General features: G+C 46.6%; 1 protein-coding gene across 2 annotated transcripts in view; it reads left to right on the plus strand.

The window, feature by feature from the left end:
* Window positions 1-20,805, plus strand: part of TMEM260 (transmembrane protein 260) — a 36,138-nt gene extending 15,333 nt beyond the window's left edge. Inside the window, exons 4-17 of one of the 2 annotated variants that reach the window (XM_086462955.1) lie at window positions 4,698-4,875; window positions 7,260-7,373; window positions 9,661-9,840; window positions 12,258-12,298; window positions 12,672-12,738; window positions 12,862-12,869; window positions 14,233-14,344; window positions 14,522-14,694; window positions 15,866-16,037; window positions 17,040-17,188; window positions 18,080-18,256; window positions 18,855-18,908; window positions 19,331-19,421; window positions 20,506-20,805. In XM_086462955.1, the coding sequence (XP_086319081.1) occupies window positions 4,698-4,875; window positions 7,260-7,373; window positions 9,661-9,840; window positions 12,258-12,298; window positions 12,672-12,738; window positions 12,862-12,869; window positions 14,233-14,344; window positions 14,522-14,694; window positions 15,866-16,037; window positions 17,040-17,188; window positions 18,080-18,256; window positions 18,855-18,908; window positions 19,331-19,421; window positions 20,506-20,775 (1,786 nt within the window). In that variant the 3' untranslated portion in view covers window positions 20,776-20,805. Of the gene's footprint in view, window positions 1-4,697; window positions 4,876-7,259; window positions 7,374-9,660; window positions 9,841-12,257; window positions 12,299-12,671; window positions 12,756-12,861; window positions 12,870-14,226; window positions 14,345-14,521; window positions 14,695-15,865; window positions 16,038-17,039; window positions 17,189-18,079; window positions 18,257-18,854; window positions 18,909-19,330; window positions 19,422-20,505 lie in introns of both variants that reach the window. The other variant, XM_086462954.1, reaches the window with a different exon arrangement.
* The last annotated feature ends 889 nt before the right edge of the window (window positions 20,806-21,694 follow it).

Genomic DNA, 21,694 nt, shown 5'->3' on the forward strand with positions numbered 1-21,694 from the left:
GACAGAGCCTTGTAGCAGGGTTTTGCCCACCTTTTGCTCTTTGTAAAGCCTCTCTTCTAAAGGGAGTCGCTGCAAGGTCGCTTTATGCCTACACTGGGTTGAGAGATGAACACCGGGTGATTACTACCATTGCCATGGCTTCATCGTTGGCAATGCCTTGGTCCTCTTGTTCCAGTCATCTGCTCTTTCTCGTACCAGTTCCAAAGACTAGGGGAAACATAGTGGCTTTGGGGGAGCAGGAAGCTACCCTCCCTGCCCCTCAGAAGCAATGGGATAAAGCACTCCTAGATGTTGCTTTTACATGAGATCAGTCGAGGATCCAGCTCTCATGGGTCTTTGCCATGGTTTTTGTAGCACCTCAACTGTATTTGAAAAATGCATTCGAAGATAGAAGCATGAGTAAAAGTCAAGTGAGGATAAAACTCCGCTGCTCTCTGCTCTGGAGTCCTGATGGAAAAAACCCAACTGTTTCCTTCTTCTGACCTCACTGTACCTGCAAGCCTCCAGCCAATGTAGATGGAAGAGTGTGAGTCTCCAGGCTGGACGGCAGAGACCAGTTGCTGCGTGCATGCTTCTTGTCCAGCCAGGCTTCACTGCAGGAATTATTTGCAGTGTCTGTGTCAGAAGTGGTGTTTGATTTTGCTGAGGCATGTGTCTACATACCGTGAGAAAATCCCTTCTTACCTTCCACACAACAAATGGCTTCTTGGCCTTGTTCCCTCTCCGTCGGTAATTGGCTTGTTGAGCTTTTGCTGTAGTTACAGGAAGTCTCCTTCACCGCTTGTGTTAACTTTCTTCCACAACGTACTCTGTCTTAACCACAAAAATGCTGTTTATGCCTGTAATTAAAGCAGCCATCTTCTGGCTTCCTAATGTCCTGCTTCCTTATGCAACACGTCACCTACAGCATCTTCAGTTGTAGATTGCACTGTCCTCCTTTGCAAATCTCTTCATCCTCTTTCTTGGCTTCAGGTTTCTTGACCTCAGGTCCAGAGGTCTGCCCCATCCTTTTTGCTCTTCCAGTTCTTCCCATCTCTATTTTGCTCTCATCTTTGTGCCTTTTCTGTTCTTTCATCTGTTTCTGCCTCACCTGACTAAACACCCACCGCCATCTTTCCCACCTTGAAACTGTTCTTTGGTCCAAGGTGTTGTAGGTGGCTGACCTGTGTTGACTGCGCCTGAGTTGCTTTGTCACCTCCTTGGAAAGTGTGTGGGTTTGGGGCCCATCTTGGCGCTAAGGCAAGAGAGGCACAGCCCAGTGTCACTCTGCTGGAGATGGCAGAGTGCCGTGGTGCATGGAGATCCTCATGTCGATCAAAATGACCAGTTTCACCGTGTTAGCCCAGCTGCAAGGCAGGGTTGATTTAGCTTGGCCCCAGCACCGTGCTGACATAGTTGCATGGGATTAATTTCTGCTTGTCCTGCTGGTGCTACTTTGCACTGTGAACTGTTGGATTGGGTGGACCTGCTGGATGTGGGTGGTTTTTTTTTCTGCCAGGTGGTCTTCATCCTCATCTGGAGATATCTACTCTGAGTGCCTTCATTTCCAAGAGTGTTTCCTTCTGAATCCGCAAACTTGTGAATCCATCGTTTCCATTGCTGATAGCAGAATCTGCAAAAAACTCTTCATCTTCAGCTTGCGTTTCCCAAAGCTACTGTCTTGATGATGTTCCTCCAGAATGCAACACATTTCTGTTTGGTTTTGTGGCGTCTAGTATACTTGCAGGAGCTCAGTGTTCTATGCATGCAACATGCTTTCACAGAGCAAGCTTAGCAGCCTGGCTTTCCCATGAGTTTCACAGGAAACCAAAGGCAATACTGGCTCTGACGACAAAAGATCTGTGGACTGTGCTTAGTGCTGGATCCTGACCCTGCACTGCTCAGTGAGCAGAGGTGTCCTCTGTCCCACATAGCTGGGATAAGTCTTTTAAGCTTTGGGTTGAGTAGCTTTTGCTTAAGCCTTATTTCATAAAACTTGAATTGCAGGTTTGAGACTTTTTATCGAGAGGACGGGATTTCTTTCATCTCATTTGAACTCTAATGATATGCTCGAGTCTTTTCTGGGAGAGACAAGGAGAACTGGTAAATGATTGGGAAGTTTGCCTGAAATGCTGCTTTTCATTCAAAGGTTTTTGGGAAGGTTGTTTTACCTTTTTTTTACCTTATTTCGCTGCAAGAATTTCAAAGGGATTTACAAAGTTGTTTCTTTTTAACTAAAAGTTTGTGCTGTTTGAAGGGTTTAGTCAAAACTTGGGGATGTTGTGTAGTGGGGTTTGTGCATCAGGGGATCTCTCGGTTTTTTGAATACACATGGTCCTGCTGCCCTTTCCTGGTATTTTTCTTTAGGAGCTGAAACCACTCCTGACTTATTTCCTGCAAACCCCACCTCATCTTTCGTTTTTCTGTTTGGATGCCACATCTTTCTAGTAACAGGGAGGAGGAGAGCACAACCAGAGCCCTTGAGGCTGAAAACCTTGCCAGACGGGTCGTTTGTATCCCACCTCTCCCTTGGAGGAGACGGACTCAGGGCGGCTGGGCTGGCTCGGGAGCAAAACTGACAGAGCAGCCTTCATGCCTGTGAACGCCTTTTCGATATGCAATTGTGTGATTTTGAAATGTCATATTAATGCAGTGAGTGACAGGTCTTGCCTTGGAGAATTTCAAGCCAAATACCCAGACCTGTGTTGAACTGCAGTGAAGTTTAGGTGTTGGAAGAGTCCGCCATGGTGGCATGCATTACTGAGCACAACAGCAGATGCTAGTAGTTGGTTTGATTTCCTACAGAAGAGGTTCCACATCACCTTCCTTCAAAGGCTTATAGGGTACTTTGCAGGTACAGGTTTGGTCTGAAACAGTCCCACCTGCCGTCAGTTGGGAATTTTCAGGTTTTTTCCCTTTCCATTGATTTTTCAAGACCCCTTCCTACAATATTGATGCTGAAGCTCTGTGTCACCCTGTGCTTGTCTTGCTCCGGCCTCACGCACCTGAGAGTTGGTTTCTCTTTCCCCGGTGTTAACTGAAGTGCCTTGCTTCTCGCCCTGCAGCTACCTCCTGCAGCTGCAGATCTCAAAATACCTTACAAAGGAGATAAAAGTCTTTAGTCCTATTTTGCAGATACCTGGGGCAACAGCAGCGGAGTGGCTTGTCCCAGACCACCCAGGATGTCTGATGTTGGTGGCAGGAGGAGGAATGAAGATCTGGTCTTCTTGAGCCCTCATCCCAGTCCTCTCCTCCCCATGAAGCCTACTTCCCATTTTTAATGGATTAAAAATTCCCGTTCCTACTGTAAAAGTCCGTCTTTGACATCTACATAAACAGTTTGTACTGAGGTTGTTTTGGGAAGATGGAAAGAAAGCATAACCAAGAAGAGGAGCCCTTGCTAGAGGGTGCTCTGCCAGCAGCTCCCTCATTTCTGTTTGTAGGGGCTGTAGGTTTTGTTTCCTTGATCTCCATTTATCTCAGAGTTATGTGAGGAACCCCATCAGCAAGTCCACTTTCCAGTCCCTGATGGGCAGAACAAGCCCTTGGGGACTTTGGCTGTGCTAGAGGATATGGCCAGTATTTGGGAGCAAATTACATGGGTAGCTTGATGAAGAAGTTGGCTAGCTTGTCATCGTTGTTCTTTAAAGGTGGAAATGTTAGGACTAAATGGAATTGTGCCTACCTGGGGTGGGACTAGTAAAATACCCAATTTGTGGTAGAGCCTGGCTTCGTCTCACAGCAGGATGGTGAATTTCTGGAGAGCAGCTTTGATCACAGCTGCAGCTACTTCTGTCTTTGGATAAGGTGTAACTGAGCTGGTTGAGGTGCCCTGTGTGGCATCATTTCAGGGTGAGTTCCTGAAAAGGAGACCTTCCAAACAGGCAGAGCTGGAGCTGCCCCTGATGGGACTAGGCAGGAAGAGCCACTATTGCAGAATGGGCACCATAGGTTTCCTGGGCTAAACCCCACCTTTTGGGCTCTCTGTGCCGTCTGCAGCATCCAGCCGAGTTGGGCAAGTGGCTCTGTGGGGATTGTGTGCCTTAATCCCATCCGGGAGTCACAGAGGATCCTGGCTTTCAGGCTTGCAGCCATCCCAATGGCAGGTGCTTCTCCCGCTTCCTCCACTCCATCTGGCTGGCTGGAGCTGACACCCATTTTCCCTGGTCCTGACCCCGGCGGGCACCTCTCCCTGCCGGGACCGCGGGTGCTGCAATCCTCGCTCGCCCCTGAGACACTAAACACCCCCCCCAGGAAAGCTCTGCTAATGCTGTCCATCATGAATAGCTCTAATCCACTCTTTATTCAGCGCCTTGATGAATTTAAGGCTGCACCCTTGCTGGCATCTCCTCCAGCGGAGAGTATCCCATTAGAGGCGTGACTCCCTGGCTCGGCATTCCATGAACCGCTGGGCCATCACTCATCGAGGTTTCTGAACCAAATTCAACACGGGAAGTTTTCATGGCGCTTGTGAGAAGAAGATGACTCTTCGGTGTTGACCAAATAGACGAGCTGGCTCACGCCTACTCTTCCTAATTACAATTCTTGACAAAGAAATTATTAGGAAGATATGAACCATATAATGTTTTGGCAGGGTGCTGGGTGGGAGTCATCATTTCTGCTGCTACAGTATGTTTAAAAAAAAAATTAAAAAAAGAAGGACAATAAAGTAGGCTTTTTTGTTGGAAAAGAAGATTTCATGTTATCTGTGTTTGCAGGCTTTCTGGCTCATATGCTGGAGGAATCCTTGCTGCGGGGGTGTTTTCATTTTCTCGTCTAACATGGCAGTGGTCCATTGCGGCGGAGGTTTTTAGCTTAAACAATCTGTTTGTGGGGCTGCTGATGGCTCTCACCGCGCATTTTGAGGAGGCATCCACTGCAAAAGAGAGATCAAAGGTAAAACACCTCAAACAAAGTGAATAGTTCTTTGTTTTTTTTCAATCGGTTATCATGTCTGTTTAATCTCCTATCCATTTAGTGCTGATTTAGTTTTGTTTTAACAAAGAAGGCCAAAATTTTGGGACTGGAATCAACACCTGTGCTGGGTGGTGTCCATCCCTGACCAAGCTGGATGTTCAAAAGTGCTGAACATTGAAAAACCTGTCCACTTCGCTTAAGGGTTGAGTTGGGATGTGTTGGATGGGTTTGGGGTTGGTTTGTTTAATACACACAGTGTGGAACCAGGAAAAGCAAAATAGTTTTCATCTAAACATTTTAGTGTTTGATTTCCTGCATCAAAGGCTCAAACTAGGCTGTGGCTGCTCAAGTTTTTGTTTTCAGAATTGGTATTTTTCCTTGGGGTAAATAGATACATTTTACAGAAGACTTCATCTAGGCAGAAACCCAGGTTTCTGCTGAAAAACAGAAATGACCAAATTTTCAATCGGTTCTTTTCTGAAATTAAATATGCCCTTAAAATAATGGCATTGTTAAATACAGAGACTTTAGATTTCATGCTATATTCTCTACTTTATAAACAGACTAGGCAGCCAAATGATATTTTTACTCAGCAGTCTTGTTCTTTCTACTTCTATTTGCCTGAACATCTGATCTCTTCTCCTCTCACAGACTTACCTGCTGTGACTCCTGTAAATTGTTTGAATAAAAGGATTTTTGTCGGGCTAGGCTAGAATTTCAGGAGTCCGCAGTGGTAGTTTACTCAGCTTCGTGAGTTCTCAAATAACATGTTTTATCAGTGGTTATAGAGACCTTGTTTCACCATTGGATTTTTTTCTTTTCTTTTCTGGTGAGTGCTGTCCCAAGATCCCTACAATCTGAACTCCACAAAGACGAAGTTGGGCATTTTCCAACCTACTTCGATGTTTCACATGCCAAATTTCCACTGGGATTTTCAGATGAGACTTTCAGAAGCAGTTAAGGAGCTTGTTTCAATGGTTTTGGGGTGTCTGGCATCCCATGCTTTGAAGAAGACAGGCTGCCAACAGCAAACTCACAGCGCTTTTCATAAATCAAATGGCCATGCAAACATCTTCAGGGGTGTGCTTGGAGTTCATTGATATACTTGAAAAATTACTGAGGTTGTTCTGATTCCCATGGGGCAGCTCTGAAGCCCACAAACGTTTTTCAGAAGTTATGGCAGGTGTTTCCGTGGCAAGGCAGCGTTCAACACTGAATGCTGAGCAGTTAATTAAAAATTACGAGGTGATCCCATCACCACGCCAAGGGCAGTGTTTGCATCTCACACACCATCCTCACCAGCGACTGAAATAAGCAGGGGTGATGCTTTGATGATAGATGAAGTGCCATCCTCCTTGGGGATGGCCAGGGAGGTGAGGACAGGTTGTCTGCTCCTGTCCAACCATGTCTGTGAGACTCTGGTGGCTTTTTGCTCGCTGAGGAGCTGCCCTGGGGCACGGCTTCAGGTTATAACATGGACCCAGTGGTCAGTGATGGTGGAGGAGGAGGAAGCAAATTCAGAGGAGGAGCAGTGGCCGGTGGTGTGCATGGCGCTGACCCAAGGTTTCAATATGGAGTTGCTCTTGGAGCCTTGTCCTCCCTCACTGAACGAAGAGGTCTCGGCCCTGGTTTGATGGTGTTGAGACAGAGCAGAGCATATGGCAGCATGGGGCAGAGAGAGGCTTTCCTTAGTGTCAGCCAGGGATGGCCGTGGTGCCACTAACAAACCTGTGAATAATCCTCAATGAGTACCAGAAATACCCTGCACCATGCTGCATTGTCTGAGTATGTTACCGGTTTTATTAGAAAGCTCTTTCAAAGGTGCTTGAAAATGAGCTTCTAGACTACTGAGGGATAACATATTTAATTTCCTTCGCTTAGGAAGTTTGTGTAGCCCTGACTTGAGCCTTCTGTGCCTGAAGAAGAGGAAAAAATCGTTCTTGTTCTATAAAATGAGGTCTCTGTACGTAATGGCATTGTTTTAGGGTATGGCTTCTGAAAACTTCACATCATTCAGAGTTAACTGCTGAGCAGTCTCCCATGTGCAGCAGGGATTCAGGAACTGGACCCCATCGCATCGTTACGACATGATGGTGCTGCAGATGATCTCTGTACACATGGAGTCAGAGCTGTTGCGCTGGACACTTCTTAAAAGATGTTTTCTGTTAAACGAGTGAAATGTCCCTGTAAATAATCAAAAATAGCCTGTGTTGGCTGTGTCACAATTGACCGCTGCTCACCGATGCATTTGCCTTTCTCCTGTAACTGTGCTGTGGGCTGCACTGGAGCTCTTTTGGCCTCTGGATGCTTTTGCAAACTGTAAAGGGTAATTGTGAATGTGTTTGGTTTTTTTCCCCTTTCAGTTCTCTAAACTCGGTGCCTTTTGCTGCGGGCTCAGTTTGTGCAATCAGCACACGATCGTGCTTTATATCGCTTGCATCGTGCCTTGGGTTCTCTCCCGGCTTTTCAGAAAGACGGTAGGTATTTTGCTGACTCAAACCTCTGTTTTTGGAAGGCAGCGAGTAATTGTTCCCTCCAAGCACTTGTGCCACTTCGGTGTTGCTGTACAAACAGGGACGGTCAGTGGTCTGTCTAAACTAGTTGGTCATAACCCACTGGCGTTACAGTCCATCCATCTGACACCAGAGCCACTGATCACAATGTAGGGGCTTTGCTCACTCCAACAATCTGCAACCTGCCCTGGCACTGGAGCGCTCTGCCCCAGCTACTTGCAAATACCCTATGAGCAACAACGAGACTGATACTAGGAAAGAAGAGGACATTCAATGACCTACCAAATGGGAAAGCAGATCAATACCTGTTGGTGAGAAGTCACAGGCATGTGCAGTCTGTGCGCTGCTTCTCCTACCTGATGGCACTGGCTTCCTCATGCCATCAGCTCATTTGGAGATGATCAAATGAAAGCTGTGAGTGCTCGTTGCAGAGCATTTTGCAACTGCTGTCGACAGCTGAAGGCCCAGCCACAGCAATAAGGGTGCAGATGCTTGTCTCCAGGGGGAAGTCCTCTTCAGCATCTCCTTGGGAAGTGCCTGTAGCTCTGATGCAGGCAGGACTTGAAGGTCCTACAAGAGATCAGCTCTCAAGTCAAGAGTGCCTGGCTTGTGCCAGCTGAAGACCAAAGGAAGGCTGACCTTCAATGAAACAGCAAGCCCCTGATCCGATCAAATATGTCCCTTGAATCTTCTACCAGAGATCCCATTCTCAAGATGTCCCTCCTTCTTACACCTCATTTATTAAGCATGCTTGTTGTGCAAGAAGGTGAAAACACCTTTTTCCGTGCCTGGCTTATGAAGGTTATGTGCCTTGGTCTGGATGAGGCTCCGAGTGGTGTTCGGGGGCCCTGCAATTGTCTTGTCTTCTGTAGGTGGTCTTCTATGAGCCCATGCATCAGGCTGGATGAAGATGTGTTGTAGAAGTTCTGCTTTGCCCTGGAAACAGCCGCACATCTCAATGGTGCAGGTGCTTTGATCACTTTACAAATGTCCCTGAGAAGCCTCCACCTATTCCTCCTCTCTCTCTCTGTTTTGCCCCCCTGAAGGTGAGAGTTTGGCAGGTTTCTGCTGGGCCAGTCCTGCCTGTGTTTTTCCACCCTTGACCTGATAAACCGGGTGTGGCTCTGAGTAATGGCAGTAAGCTTGGAGTGAAGGTGTGAGCTGCAAGAGAGAAGATGCAACTCGGACAGGCTTGGTCCAAAATCTGTTCAGCATCTATAGCAAAACCCTTTCTGACTATATGTTTTCTTTAACACAATGAAGACTCCTGCAATGTATTTGTGTTCTTTAAACAGAGCTCTTTTTTTTTTTTTTTCAACTGAGAAGGCCTGGAGAGACCTCTGGGATTTCCAGCAAGGACAGTCCTGTGCCAATATAATATCCCTGGGAAATACTTCAGACAGCCCAGTGGTGCCTGCTGCAGAAAACCGCCTAATGGGAAGGATATTTGATGGAAAATAGTGCCTTTTTAAGTAAAAAAGAGCCAGATTTCTTCTGAAGGAACTGTGGCCACCACCATTATCAAGCTGCTTTTTCTGCTCTGTAGATCATCACTCTGAATGGAGTCCCTTCCCCATAACCCCAACTGCTGAAGAAGTGCTTTGATTGACAGGGCAGTGGCTAAAGATAAAGCAAGCGTGCAATATTCTAGGGTGGGATTTTCCAAAGCACTTAAAGGAGTTAGGCACAGAAGTCCCTTTGAAAGTCTTGTCTTCCTGACCCCTTAGGCAGTCTGGAAAATCCCACCCCAAAAGTTGGCCTATCCAATTTAGGCAGTGTAATCATGATGAAGTAAATGGCAAAACTGACTCCTGATGATGGTGATGGTGTGTGTAGTTGTACTAGAGCAGCATTTTTTTTATTTTTTTTTTTTGCCAGATGGAATACCAGCCAACTCTTAATCGCTGCAAAGTGGGTTATCTCAGCCTTGCAGTGCTTCAGCCATCTATGCATGTCATGCCATGATTTAAATGTGAAAGATGCAATGAGTATGATACTCATGAGTCCTAGCTAATATTATTTGCTTCACTTAAATTTCACCCTGCCATGCAAAGGAGATCAGTTTGATGCAGTTTCCTAGTAATCCACAAAATCATAAGGTTTAACATAGCATTTTGTAGGGACTTACTATAAATTGAGAGATCAGCTCTGTGTAAATATATTTGATGTTTTTTCTTTATCTGTTCTTGAAGTTCCAGCGTGATTAAACTAAAATAAACATTGTTATGCAATATGACATATTTTGGTGCAGGAATTGTCCCTAGGCCATTTGCTGAAGTTGGGTTTATGCTTCTTGGCTGGTTTGCTGCCTTATCTCTATCTGCCGGCTTCGTCCTACCTCAATAGAGCCCGTTGGACATGGGGAGACCAGACGACTTTTCAAGGATTTTTGACCCACTTTCTCAGGGAAGAATATGGGACATTCAATCTGGTAAATAAGAGTCATTTTCTAAATTACTTTCTTTGAACTTATGCAATAGCAGAACCTTTCTATTTGTGATGGTTAAAGGCTTGCAGGGGAAGAAATTGAAAACGTTTTATTTTTTAAAAATTTATATCTAATTTTGACCTTCTGATCTGTCAGGTTTTCTGGGAGTGGATCACATAGCTGGGAAAGCAGAGAAATAATTCTCTTTGCCTTTACAGGGTGAGCTGTATTATTTACTGGGAGCTATACAGGTGTCTCATATTTGTAAGAGCTCAAAGAATAAACTGTGCTAGAGGGAGATGGTGACATCAATTTTGTGTTTTTCTTGTTTTGAGACAACTGTCTTATCTTTTTATTTTAAACTCAGCTAAGAGTTTAAACTCAGCTAAAGAGGTGGCAAGCAGTTTTCATTGCTGTACCTTTGAAAAAGATTCCTCTTAACTTACTTCTTACTAATACTGAATTTAAATGCATGGTAGGTTTGAGGGGTCTCAGAAACCTCTGAGTTGAGTTATTGACAGGTCTGTGCTCTTGCCAAGGGAGGGAGGTATTGGATGGTTGCTTGCAGAGCGTAAGCTTTGCATCTGCTTCCTCCTGACCTAGAAGTTTGGCTCTGGCCACCCAAGGAAAACAAGCACCTAGCACCCCTTCTGTCCTTTGTGCCTCAGAGGTTTCAGTGCAGAGAGCAAATCACACCGCTGGGGGAAAAAAGAGAAGGTATGGCTGACATATTGTGTCACTCCTTGGGGTCCTGAAGCCCCCGCATCCAGCCAACGTGACGCAGTGAGCACCGTTGCCATTCCATTACAGCCTTCTCGGAGAGCCGGGCGGCTGTAGGATGTGAGGCAAAAGGCTTGATAATTCCTGCTGCTGCCACTTAATCTTTCCAAAACTCCTGCAGAGATAAGATCCACTCTCTGAAGGACTTCTTCGATTTCCCCTGTTGTCCCATCCCCACCCGTCTCCTGAGAATGAGACTTCATTGGGCAGAGCAATACCAAGGCATGCAAATCCCTTAACTCCTTTCTCCATCAAATGTGATGAATTCAAGTTGATGTTCAGGAGGCTTAGGGATGGACTGTGTGTAATCCTACAGCACAAATCACATTTACGATGAACTTGTCTGAAGCAGGAGCAATAAATGCAGCAAAATCCAAGCGTTTGGTCTTGATGCCAGTTGGGCTAATGCCAGAGCCCTGCCTGGATGGACAGGCAGGCCTCGTGTCCCACAGCTCTGTTTTAAGGGCAGGCAGGGTCAAAAAAAACAGAGAAAGGACTTAGGAGAGGGTTCCACCTATCAGCCAAGGGTCAGAAATGTCACCTGAAAGGGATGTGTCTGGGGCCAGAGGCCATCAGCCGCCAGCAAGGTGGGGCTTTGCAAGAAACAGGTAGCAGTGGTGCTTCAGGAGCTGTGGGCTCACTGTCTATCCTTTAACACTTTTATTTTATAATTAAATCTTGAATGCAGTTAACTGTTAACATTTTTTTTTTGAGATTAAATGTTCCTTCCAGACTCTTGGATCCATTTACCTTATCTTTTATCTGGTAGCCACCACTTTTCCAACAAGCACCTATGAAGGTAATTCCTGACCTCCACCAAGCATGTCTTCTTTCCCAGACTCGTGCCATGGATTGCAAGTCTCTGCGAAAGAAATTCTCAGATATCTCATATAAATCTCACACAGCTCTCCCTCTCTCAGGGCAGAGGGGACAGGGGCAGATCTGGAGAGCAAGCAGGAGCTGAGGCCCGTGTGCTTGTCTCAGGCTGTGGGGGGATTTCCTGGAAAATAATGGCACCATGCAGATATAGGATGAGAGAAAACGGGCTCAAGTTGCATCAGGGGAGGTTTAGATTGGATGTTAGGAAAAATGTCTTCACTGAAAGGGCTGTCAGGCACTGGAACAGGCTGCCCAGGGAAGTGGTGGAGTCACCATCCCATGAGGTATTTAAAAGACATGTAGACGTGGTGCTTAGGGATGTGGTTTAGTGGTGGGCTTGGCAGTGCTGGGTTAACGATTGGACTTGATGATCTTAAAGGTCTTTTCCAACCTAAAAGATTCTGTGAGTCAGTGATTCTATGATATAGTGGAGATCATAGCTAAACCGTGTGATGTGCTTGAGTCACAGGGTGATGGGTTCATAGCACCTTGAAAAAGTGCTTGTCCAGGTGGTAAACCCTGCACAGTGGCATAATGTAAAACAAGGATGCGGGAGAAAATCTTGCAATGAAGGTTTGAGTAGAGTTTGCTGACTTTTTGTTGTTTAAGCAATTCCTATTCCCTGTGACCACCTGAAGGGGTTTTGAGGAGTCCTGTGTGCTCAGGGCTCTGCAAACAGAAAACAAAAAGACTTTTCCTTGCTCCAGTGATATGGCAGTCAACAGTGCATTTCTCATGGCTTTTCTTTCTTTTTAATCTAGGCCAAGTCCGAGACAGGATCCAGTATGAGAGAGATACTGGCGTGAGTAAAATCTTGACTGTGCCTTTTCATGGAGAGAAACTTGTCGCTGCTGCTGTCATTTTGGCCAAAGTAGCTCCCATCCTGCCTTTCCTTGGCTTGGTGCAGAGCTGAGGCTGCATGTGTTCGGCACAGGGACAGCATGCATGTCCGTCTGCCTTCCCCATTGAAGGAAAAATGCTGGATCCCTCTCCCCAGTGATTTTTCATTCAAAACTCTGACATATAAACCGAGCTTGCTCCCATTTCTGGTAGCCTTAATCACAGCAGAACAGGTATATGTTATGTTGTGCTTATTCCCTGCTTCTCTTGACTCTTTTAATTGAGTGCAAGGGGCGATTTGGGGATGACGTATCCATGCAGTATTTTCTCTGCAGTTTTCAGCTGGCGCAGATGAAGTCGGAGCTCTCCTTTCCCGTCCTTGCCCTGGCACTCGTGGCCTGTGTGAGCTCAGCGCTGCCGTAAGTTGGAGGAGAATATTTGCTCCGATGTGCACTTTCTTAGTGGCTGCACAGGGGTCTTGCTTTGCCCTCTGCTTGCTGATGCAAAAATTTCAGCAATTGGAAGCTCAGGAAGTGTGGGACAGATGAACAGACAGTGAGGTGGATTGGGAACTGGCTGAAGGACAGAGCCCAGAGGGTTGTGATCTGTGGTGCTGAGTCCAGCTGGAGGCCTGTGGCTAGTGGTGTTGTCCAGGGGTCAGTACTGGGTCTGGTCTTATTCAACATAGTCATCAGTGACCTGGACGAAAGGACGGATGGCACCCTCAGCAGGTTTGCTGATGACACACAACTGGGAGGAGTGGCTGACACACTGAAAGGCTGTGCTGCCATTCAGCGAGCCCTGGGCAGGCTGGAGAGCTGGGAGGAGAGGAACCTGATGAGGTTCAACAAGGGCCAGTGTAGGGTCCTGCGCCTGGGAAGAAACAACCCCACGCACCAGTACAGGCTGGGGGTCGACCTGCTGGAGAGCAGCTCTGCAGAGAAGGACCTGGGAGTCCTGGTAGACAGGAGGTTACCCATGAGGCAGCAATGTGCCCTTGTGGCCAAGAAAGCCAATGGCATCCTGGGATGCATTGAGGAGAGTGTGGCCAGCAGGTCGAGGGAGGTCATCCTCCCCCTCTACTCTGCCCTGGCGAGGCCACATCTGGAGTGCTGTGTCCAGTTCTGGGCCCCTCAGTTCAAAAGGGACAGGGAGCTACTGGGGAGAGTCCAGTGGAGGGCTGCGAAGATGATGAGGGTCTGGAGCATCTCTCCTACGAGGAAAGGCTGAGACCCCTGGGGCTCTTTAGCCTGGAGAAGAGAAGACTGAGAGAGGACCTTATCAACACTTATCAATATCTAAAGGGTGGGTGCCAAGAGGATGGGGCCAGGCTCTTTCCAGTGGTGCCCAGTGACAGGACAAGGGGCAACGGGCACAAACTGGGGCACTGAAAGTTCCACCTGAACCTGAGGAGAAACTTCTTTACTCTGAGGGTGGCAGAGCACTGGAACAGGCTGCCCAGGGAGGCTGTGGGGTCTCCTTCCCTGGAGATGCTCAAAACCCTCCTGGACGTGATCCTGTGTGACCTGCTGTAGGTGAACCTGCTCTAGCAGGGGGGTTGGACCAGATGATCTCCAGAGGTCCCTTCCAACCCCTGCCATCCTGTGATTCTGTGATTCTGTAGTTGGTGGTGGTCATCTATTAATTAGCAAAATATCTCTCCTCCTGGTAATGCTGTGGCTTTGTAGATCGCAAGCTTAAAAATCTTGAAATCCTGATGGTTGTGTGCTTTGAAAACAGAAGTTTCATAAATTGCAAAGGTAAAGAAAGGCTCATCAACTCCTTCTATTAAATGCATTTAGGTATGCAGAGAGATAGTGGTTTTCAAGCACATCTAACTTTTGTCTCCTTTTTCATCACACCACTAGACTGCTACTTCTTTTTTTATAGGACAAGGCAGCAGAAATCACCTGTGATCTGGCTCTTCGCTGGCATGCTCTGTCTTTATTCCCTTTTCTTTGCTTGGAGAGCAAATTTGGATATTACAAAGCCTCTGTTTCTGGGTGTGGTAAGTTGCACTGCAAAAATTTTCTGGCCTGTTGATTTTTAGAAGAAGCCTTAAAACCACCTGATCAGGAGCAGGTGGTTCTCTTGAAGCTGTGTAAAGTGCAAAAATACACCTACTTATTCTGTTTCCTTGAAGCTGGAGAAACAGAAATAGGGTCTCTGGGATTTTGTTTCCTAGGTGGAGCGATTCTGGCTGCAGAGCAGTGCTGTGGTGGCTGTGCTGGCGGGGCTGGGGCTGGCTGTGCTCACCTCGGTGGGAAGCACCATGCTGGAGGGCAGCCGGGCGCTGCCGTGGCTGGAGTGGCTTTCTGCTCTCACTCTTGTCGCTTCCCAAGTTTGGGCAAATTACAGGTAACAAACCCCCTGGGTGCGTGTCTTGGTGCAGCCTTGCAGGGCTGTGGGGTGCTGTGCGGTTGGAGTGCTGCTGTGAACCCCCCACCCCTGCTTCTGATGTTTCTGTCCTTGTCTTGAGGTGGGAAAGGCGCTTTTCACATCTCACCTGAGCCTGTGTGGTCACAGCCTGCAGGACTCCCTTGTTTGGTCTCCCTCAAAATCACTGAGCACCCACTCCAGGTTGTAAATGGGCATGTTGTGTAGGTTGAAGGAAGAAAACTCTGTAGATAGGTAAACTTCTAATGAAAGAAACTCTTAAACCTGTGCTTTATTTCCTAAGGAAGTTTGCAGAATTCGTTTGACCTGAACAGTCACCTTCTTCCCTTCCTTTGCTTCAGGTTTCCTTGTGCCCTGGGGCTTCTCATATTTTTTTTTTCCCTTTTTGAAGAGTTAGATCTGTAGTGTTGGGCTTCCTTATCCCAAAACCATGCTGAAGACTCTGCAGTGGCTTGAGTAGGAATCAGTGTAGTAGTAGGGGTGCTGAGGTAGAGGATGACGAACTGCTGAAGTGTAGAACACGCAGAGCTTCATGCTTAGGAATCCTTCCTTTGCACACATCTTTTCCCAAAGGCTGGTTCAGAGGTGAGCCAGTTGTAGCTCATGTCCTGAGCCATGTCATGGAGTGTCCTCTTCTTGGGTCCATACCTGGAGCGTGTGCACACACGACTCTGTAACAAAAAGGGTCTAGTCCCAGGTAATGTAAATCTTCTTCTGCCTGATGCTACAAAAACATGGCTTTTTAATGCTGAATTAAAAGCATTAAAAGGATGGAGAGGATTTCTAATACTTTACAGAACCTTGGTTGTACTGGCACTTCCAGCACCAACTAGTAAGTCTTTAGGTTTAGCCCGAGAAAAAAGTGAGAATTAAGATGAAGGGGTGCCATGAGTGTGTATTTTGGCAAAACTGTAGGGGCTCACGTCTCTGGTGCTGGTTTCTGTGGGACTGTAGTCTGAATGTTTCATTTCTGTATCTCGGTGTCCATGCAAATGGAGATGATGCTTTTCAGAAAGACTTGACCAGGGTGGACTTCCCCTGTGGATGCCTATTGCATTAAATTGTTCTGAAGATGTGGAAAGCCGTGCAAATATCTTGTTTTAAGATACTGTTTTTTATCTATTCTCTTAAGCACTTGTGATCAGAGCAACAACTATGTTGTTGATAAGTTTGCAAGGAATCTGCTGTCCTCTATGCCGACGGGCGCAGTGATCTTGCTAAGAGGAGACTTGCCTGGGAATGCTCTTCGTTACGTTCATTATTGCGAAGGGATGAGGCCAGATATCACCTTAGTGGACCAGGAGGTAGGTTGAGAAAGTAATATTCAAAGAGGCAACAGGCAGATTTAAAAATAGGAAGCAAAGTTCAGTCGTTCCTTTCTCTTCTCGAGGGGGGTCTCTTTGTTCAAATAAAATTCATGATGCAGAAATAAAATTGAGATTTTTTTTTAAAGGGTAGTGGGTAGCTCTGGGGTGGAGTGTGGTGTGCAAGTCCCATCCAGGCCCCAAAAGCCGACACAGAGGCAATAGTGGGTAGAGAGAAGGGGAAGCCCAAGGCCCTCATCTTGGCTGATACGCAGTTGTGGCACAGGGCTGATGTTTGCGTTGCTGAGGAAGCTTTGTCCCTGCGGTTTTCTGCAGTTGCCCTGAAATACAGATGGTGGGGCAGCAGAAGGTGTCTGGGAACAGCCTGGAGTGCAGCAGGGCAGCAGATGCCCTGTGGGTGATGCAGCTTTGGGGTTTCTCCCCAGGACTTTACCATGCTGAGGCTCATTCCCTGCATCCCCTCTGTTACCTTGGTCCTCCAAAGATGGTTCTGCAGATTTATGCCTCTATTTTTCACATTAAAACAGAGGTGCTGTGTGTCCCTGGGTGGTGTTTTTCCTCTTTCCTTTTTTCCTGAGAAATGGGAGAAGAAAAATCCCCCTTACAGGAGGGGACACCGACACATGCCACTGCCATATCAGTCCTTGCACTTGGCTTTGCAGCAAGGGTTTGTGACTTGATGAGAAACCCAAACCCCAATGCCTCACATTTAACCAAACCAAAACCTTGTTGTGTCTCTTACCAGCAGTTATTGTGGATTTCCTTTGTCCCCTTCACCAGGGAGGACCGTGTACCTCTGATCAGAAACCACTGGTGACCTGGTCTGATGATGTGGTCCCAGGCAATTGCTGAAATGGGAGGTGACCTTACTGAGCAAACAGAGTCATTCCTCCTGCAGAAACCATTTTCTTCAGCTTCTGGATGTAAAATGAATGAAAACTTTGTTTCTTGTTTTAATTTTGCTTATATTTTCGATGATAGATGATGACTTATGAATGGTATTTACCCAAGCTGGCAAAGCATTTACCTGGCGTTTATTTTCCTGGGAACCGGTGGAATCCTGTGGAAGGAGTATTACCCGATGGGACACTCACTTTTAATCTCCATCGTTTCCTCAAAGTAAATAAACAGTAAGTATTTCTTTCATATGTAACAGCTTTCCTAAAATCTTCGACCTTTTTTTCTCTTGAAATTGTTTATGGAACAGCTTGGTACTGCATCCAAAAGACCAATTTTCTCCACTGACTTCCTCCCTGGTGGTGAGATTATTTTTGCAATTAAAGCGAATATCTGTGCAGAAGTAACCCCATCCAGATATAATGTTGCTTGTTGTTTTGAGGTTGGTTTGGTTTTTAGGAAAGAAAAATAAGAAGGTGATCGGCAGAGAGTATTTACTGATTATTTTTTTTGTCGTTGATACAATTCATCACAAAAAAAGGAACATTCCTGCGTACTGAAAATGACGATGTTGGAGAGCAAATTGCTTCTGCTTCTCATTCGTGAACATTGTGGCCAACTGATTAGCATAGAATGAATGTATTCCAGGAATAATCATCGTATAAAAATAGCTTAGTAAGAGTGGAGAAGGGATTAGATACTCACATGAATAAGAATAGCATCTGCATTTAGACTAGCCAGGGTGAGCCTCGCGAGCGTGGATAGGGAGAAGAGCATTGCCAGGTGCCGTCGGGAAGGAACAGGCTTCTCCTACGGCTTCTGGCACGTTTGTGAGGTCCAACATAGGGGAGAGGATGCGTCTCCTGTGCTGGCTGCACAAGGTGTGCAGTGCCAGATGGGGTATTCGCTTGCAGGCGGGAGAGCTGTTTTGCAGACTGACCCAAAGACATGCCCTTTCTGATGTGAAACGGTCGGGACAGGTATCTGTGCCACAGGAGATGTTGTGCTCCTTGAGACCTGTCTGCTGTGCTGGTGTGGTACCTGTGGTTTGCTCGAGCACGTCGCGTGGCCCACAGTCTCTGGCGTGGCTTCACGATCGCTCTCTCTGGTTTTTTTCTTGGCAGTAAGGAAGTGTTTGTCTGCATAGGTCTTCATGAAGGTGACTCAACCTGGAGAAGGAGCTATTCGCTCTGGCCGTGGGGTACGTGTGAAAAGTTGGTTCCTTCCAATGTTGTGTTTGACCCAGGAGAGTGGATTCGCCTTACAAGAGATCTCTATAACTGGACTGAAGACTATGGCAGGTATGAGGCAGAGGTGACTCTGCTCCTTCCTGCTCATCATTCTGCTACCAGCAGCATAACCACATCCATTGTGGTGTTAGAGAAGTTAAACGTGAGCTGTAATCATAATATTTTGTGTTCTGGAACATAGAATGTATCCACATGTGTTAAAATAATAATATATTATTTTTTTGAATGTTCTGGAACATATAATAAATCCACATTTTTATTAATGTTAAAAGTAGAGAGAACATTTCTAGTCAGATATCAGGTCCAATTCCGATCTTAAAAAACAATGAAGACTTGGGACATCCAAAGCTTTGAATGTCATAGACTGAACTGTGATGGATGGTAAAGAGCATCTCTCACTTTGAGGATAGCTAGGATGCTGTGAAACACCTGATATACCAGAGGCTCCTCCTATGGAGAGAGAGGAGTAAAGTTTTATGAATGACTGAGGACCAGCTGAACTCCCAGCTGTCAGAGCCATAGGCTTCATGACAGGTTTTCTTCTGCCTGGGAGGTCTGTAGCTGCCTGGGTTAGAAGGGGTGATTGTGCGGTGGGTGAAACACAGTGATGTGGATCTGATGGCTGAATTTTATTCTCATTCCCATTTAGTTTCCAGCCCTCTTCCTGGGAAGCTGTTGCCAACGAGGAGATGTGGCAGGCCAGGTGATGCTCCTTTGCTCCCTTCCAACAGCCGGTGGGCGATGCCAACTCGCTGGTGTGGAAATACACACCAAAGCAGGCAGCTTGATGGTGCATGGCCTTATTGGATCTAAATGTGCCAAGCTTTAGAAGGAAAAGGTTGGCAGAATGAGATAAAGTGTGCATGGGCTTCAGCAAATCCTTCAGGAAAATGGTCGCTTTGTTCACCAAAAGGTTCTGCTCAAAGTATCTCCAAGGAGCAGAGGGTATTTGGGGCACAGGGTGAGAAAATACGTCATGGGGAGGAATTTGTATCACTGGCAACTTGAATGGAGATGCTGGTGTACTGTCCCATACATGGACATTGTTGAAGGTGTGTGTAACCATGTGATGTGAGGTGGTTACGTTAAGCAGTTATTATATGGAAGTTTTTCTTGTTTTCCTAGGATGAAAACAGCTTTCTTTATATTTGACCTTGCAGAAACTGCCAGTGTGACTGCAGAAATGAAGTCACAACTTTACACATTTGCGTACACCGTGAGTCATACGTTTTGGTTATGAATGCTCCCTGCAGTCTCCATCTTTTTTTTTTTTCCCCCCCTTTTTTTTTTTTAATTTCTGGACTCCGTAGAAATATGGCGTTTCCATATAGGTCCTGTAATCTGCATTCTCCCTTGTTCATCCAAACTGGGAGCATAGCAGGTTCAGAGAGGTTTGTTCAGGGATTTTATCCATTCCTACTTGCCCCCTCGGTCACAGAGGATGCCAAAAGCTAACCAGTCAACACCCTGCTTTTGCTGTGATTGTGTTGTCTGTGCTGGTCTGCAAACCCATGCCAAGAGATTGCTTGACCTGAAGTCCCCTCGATGCACTTGTCCCCTCGGTCATTCGTTACACAGTCATGCATCCAAGCCAGCAAATGTAAAATCCAACAGTCTTCTCGCTGCAAATTAATTCTGCTGCATTTCACACCAAAGAATAACCCCCATAAGCTGTTGTAGGTATCTCTGGAAATACTGGACTGCCTGAGATGCCAACAGATGCGCAAAACGATCAGTGTGTGTCAACAGAGAGGAGGAGCGTTTCGTATCCCAGCAAAGAGTCAACAAAGAGTTTCCTTTCAACTCTTGCCCATTTTGCTGTGATTTTTGCTGTTCTGCGAAGTTCTCGGGCGTGTGCCTGCTCTTGAGCTTATGAATATTCCCACTCAGGTCAATAGACTGCTTAAGTCCTGTGGAAGACGTCCTGATCTCCTGAAATACTGAGTAAATGTCTTTCCAGGCACGGCAGTTAAATCTCTTTTTTTTCCCCAGCCTGGTGTAACCCCTCTCTCGGGGAAGCGCATAATGTGCGGTGGGGTTATCACGATCATCTGTAACGTTTCTAAACAAACAGCTGCTGTAGGAAGGGAAACATTTCATCCCCCCTTGGATTTCTGATTCACGCTACTGCGCATCGCATGGCAAACAGAGTTAGTCACAGAAATGCTCCCACTCTGGGCTTGGACATCTAAATAGCATCTGTTCCCTTACGGGCAGTTTTGAAGCACTGTTAAGAGCTGTTGGTCTCCTTCATTCAATTAATTTGTCCCCCCCTCCTTTTTTTTTTCCCCCTTTAACAGTCGTACAAAGAAATTGTCAACTCTCATCCAAATCACCCGGTGAACTGGCACAAAAACTACGCCATCGCCTGCGAGAGGATGTTGCGTCTCCATCGGGGGGATGTGGATCCTGAAGCGTTGCTCTCCGAAACTGTGAAACATTTCCTTCTGTACACTGAGAAAGCAGAGGACGATCCCCAGCGGCAGGATATTCTTCAGGCTGTGAAGCACCTGAAGAAAGAGCTGCAGGGGCTGAGGAAAATGAAAGATCTGAGGCAGCGAGCTGGGTAGTGCCTGGTCCTCCACCTGCCTGATGAAGTGCTGAAATTTTAGAGTCAGGACTTAAAATCTGACTTAGTCCTTGACAATATGAGAATGGTTTCAAAAGGCGACAGAATCAGCAGCGGAGAGGGAATCAGGTGTGATTGCCTCTGCAGGAACGTACCGTTGTTTGGCCTTTGGTCGCTGTTGCCAAATGAACAGTTTGTGTTGTTTCGTGTATGGGGGGAAAAGCTCATCACTAAATAAAATACTGGTTTCAAAAAGGAGAGTTTTCTTTTAAAAGAAACCTGTGAATCTTGTACTGTGAGGATCTTTTATTTTTTTTTTTTATGAATGCAGCATCCTTTATAGATGCAAAATAGTATATTTAGCCTTTAAATGTTTCTTCTGTTGCTGAGCCAAGAGGTTTTCTACAGCCATTTTTCTTTAGCTGTGCTGTGTTTTTGTGGTCACAGGGCAGTGTCGTTGGATCGGTTTCCGTCAGGACAAGCATGTGGGACGGTGCCCTTTGCGGGAGCCTGGTGGTTTGCTGTTTCGGATGTGCTCTGTGCCCTGGCTGTGCCTGTGCCCCGAGGTGCCACAGCCTGTCCTCCTGACATCCTCCTGGTTGGTGGGTAGAGACCAACCCAGCTCTATCTGCCTCCCTAGCTTTGCAGGGATGTGGGTTTTTTCATATGGGATGGGATTTTACGTTGGGATAGACTTTATTGCTCTGGTTTTCCAATAGCGAGCAAGCACCTCGTGTATTTTCTCTTGCAGAGCCCCGTGGCTGTAGGCAGCAGCGTGGCATCTCCTGCGCTGCCTCCACCTGGGGCAGGGGGACCGTGGTGCTGTGAACCTGCACCAGGGACACAAGAGCAGCTTCCCTGGGACGCTGCTCTCCCCGTGGCTCATGCCATCTGTGCTGTGGCCTCTTTCTGCCACATCC

The sequence above is a fragment of the Leptosomus discolor genome, chromosome 3 (genome assembly GCF_034619465.1).
Source record: "Leptosomus discolor isolate bLepDis1 chromosome 3, bLepDis1.hap2, whole genome shotgun sequence".
Taxonomy (NCBI): Eukaryota; Metazoa; Chordata; class Aves; order Leptosomiformes; family Leptosomidae; genus Leptosomus; species Leptosomus discolor.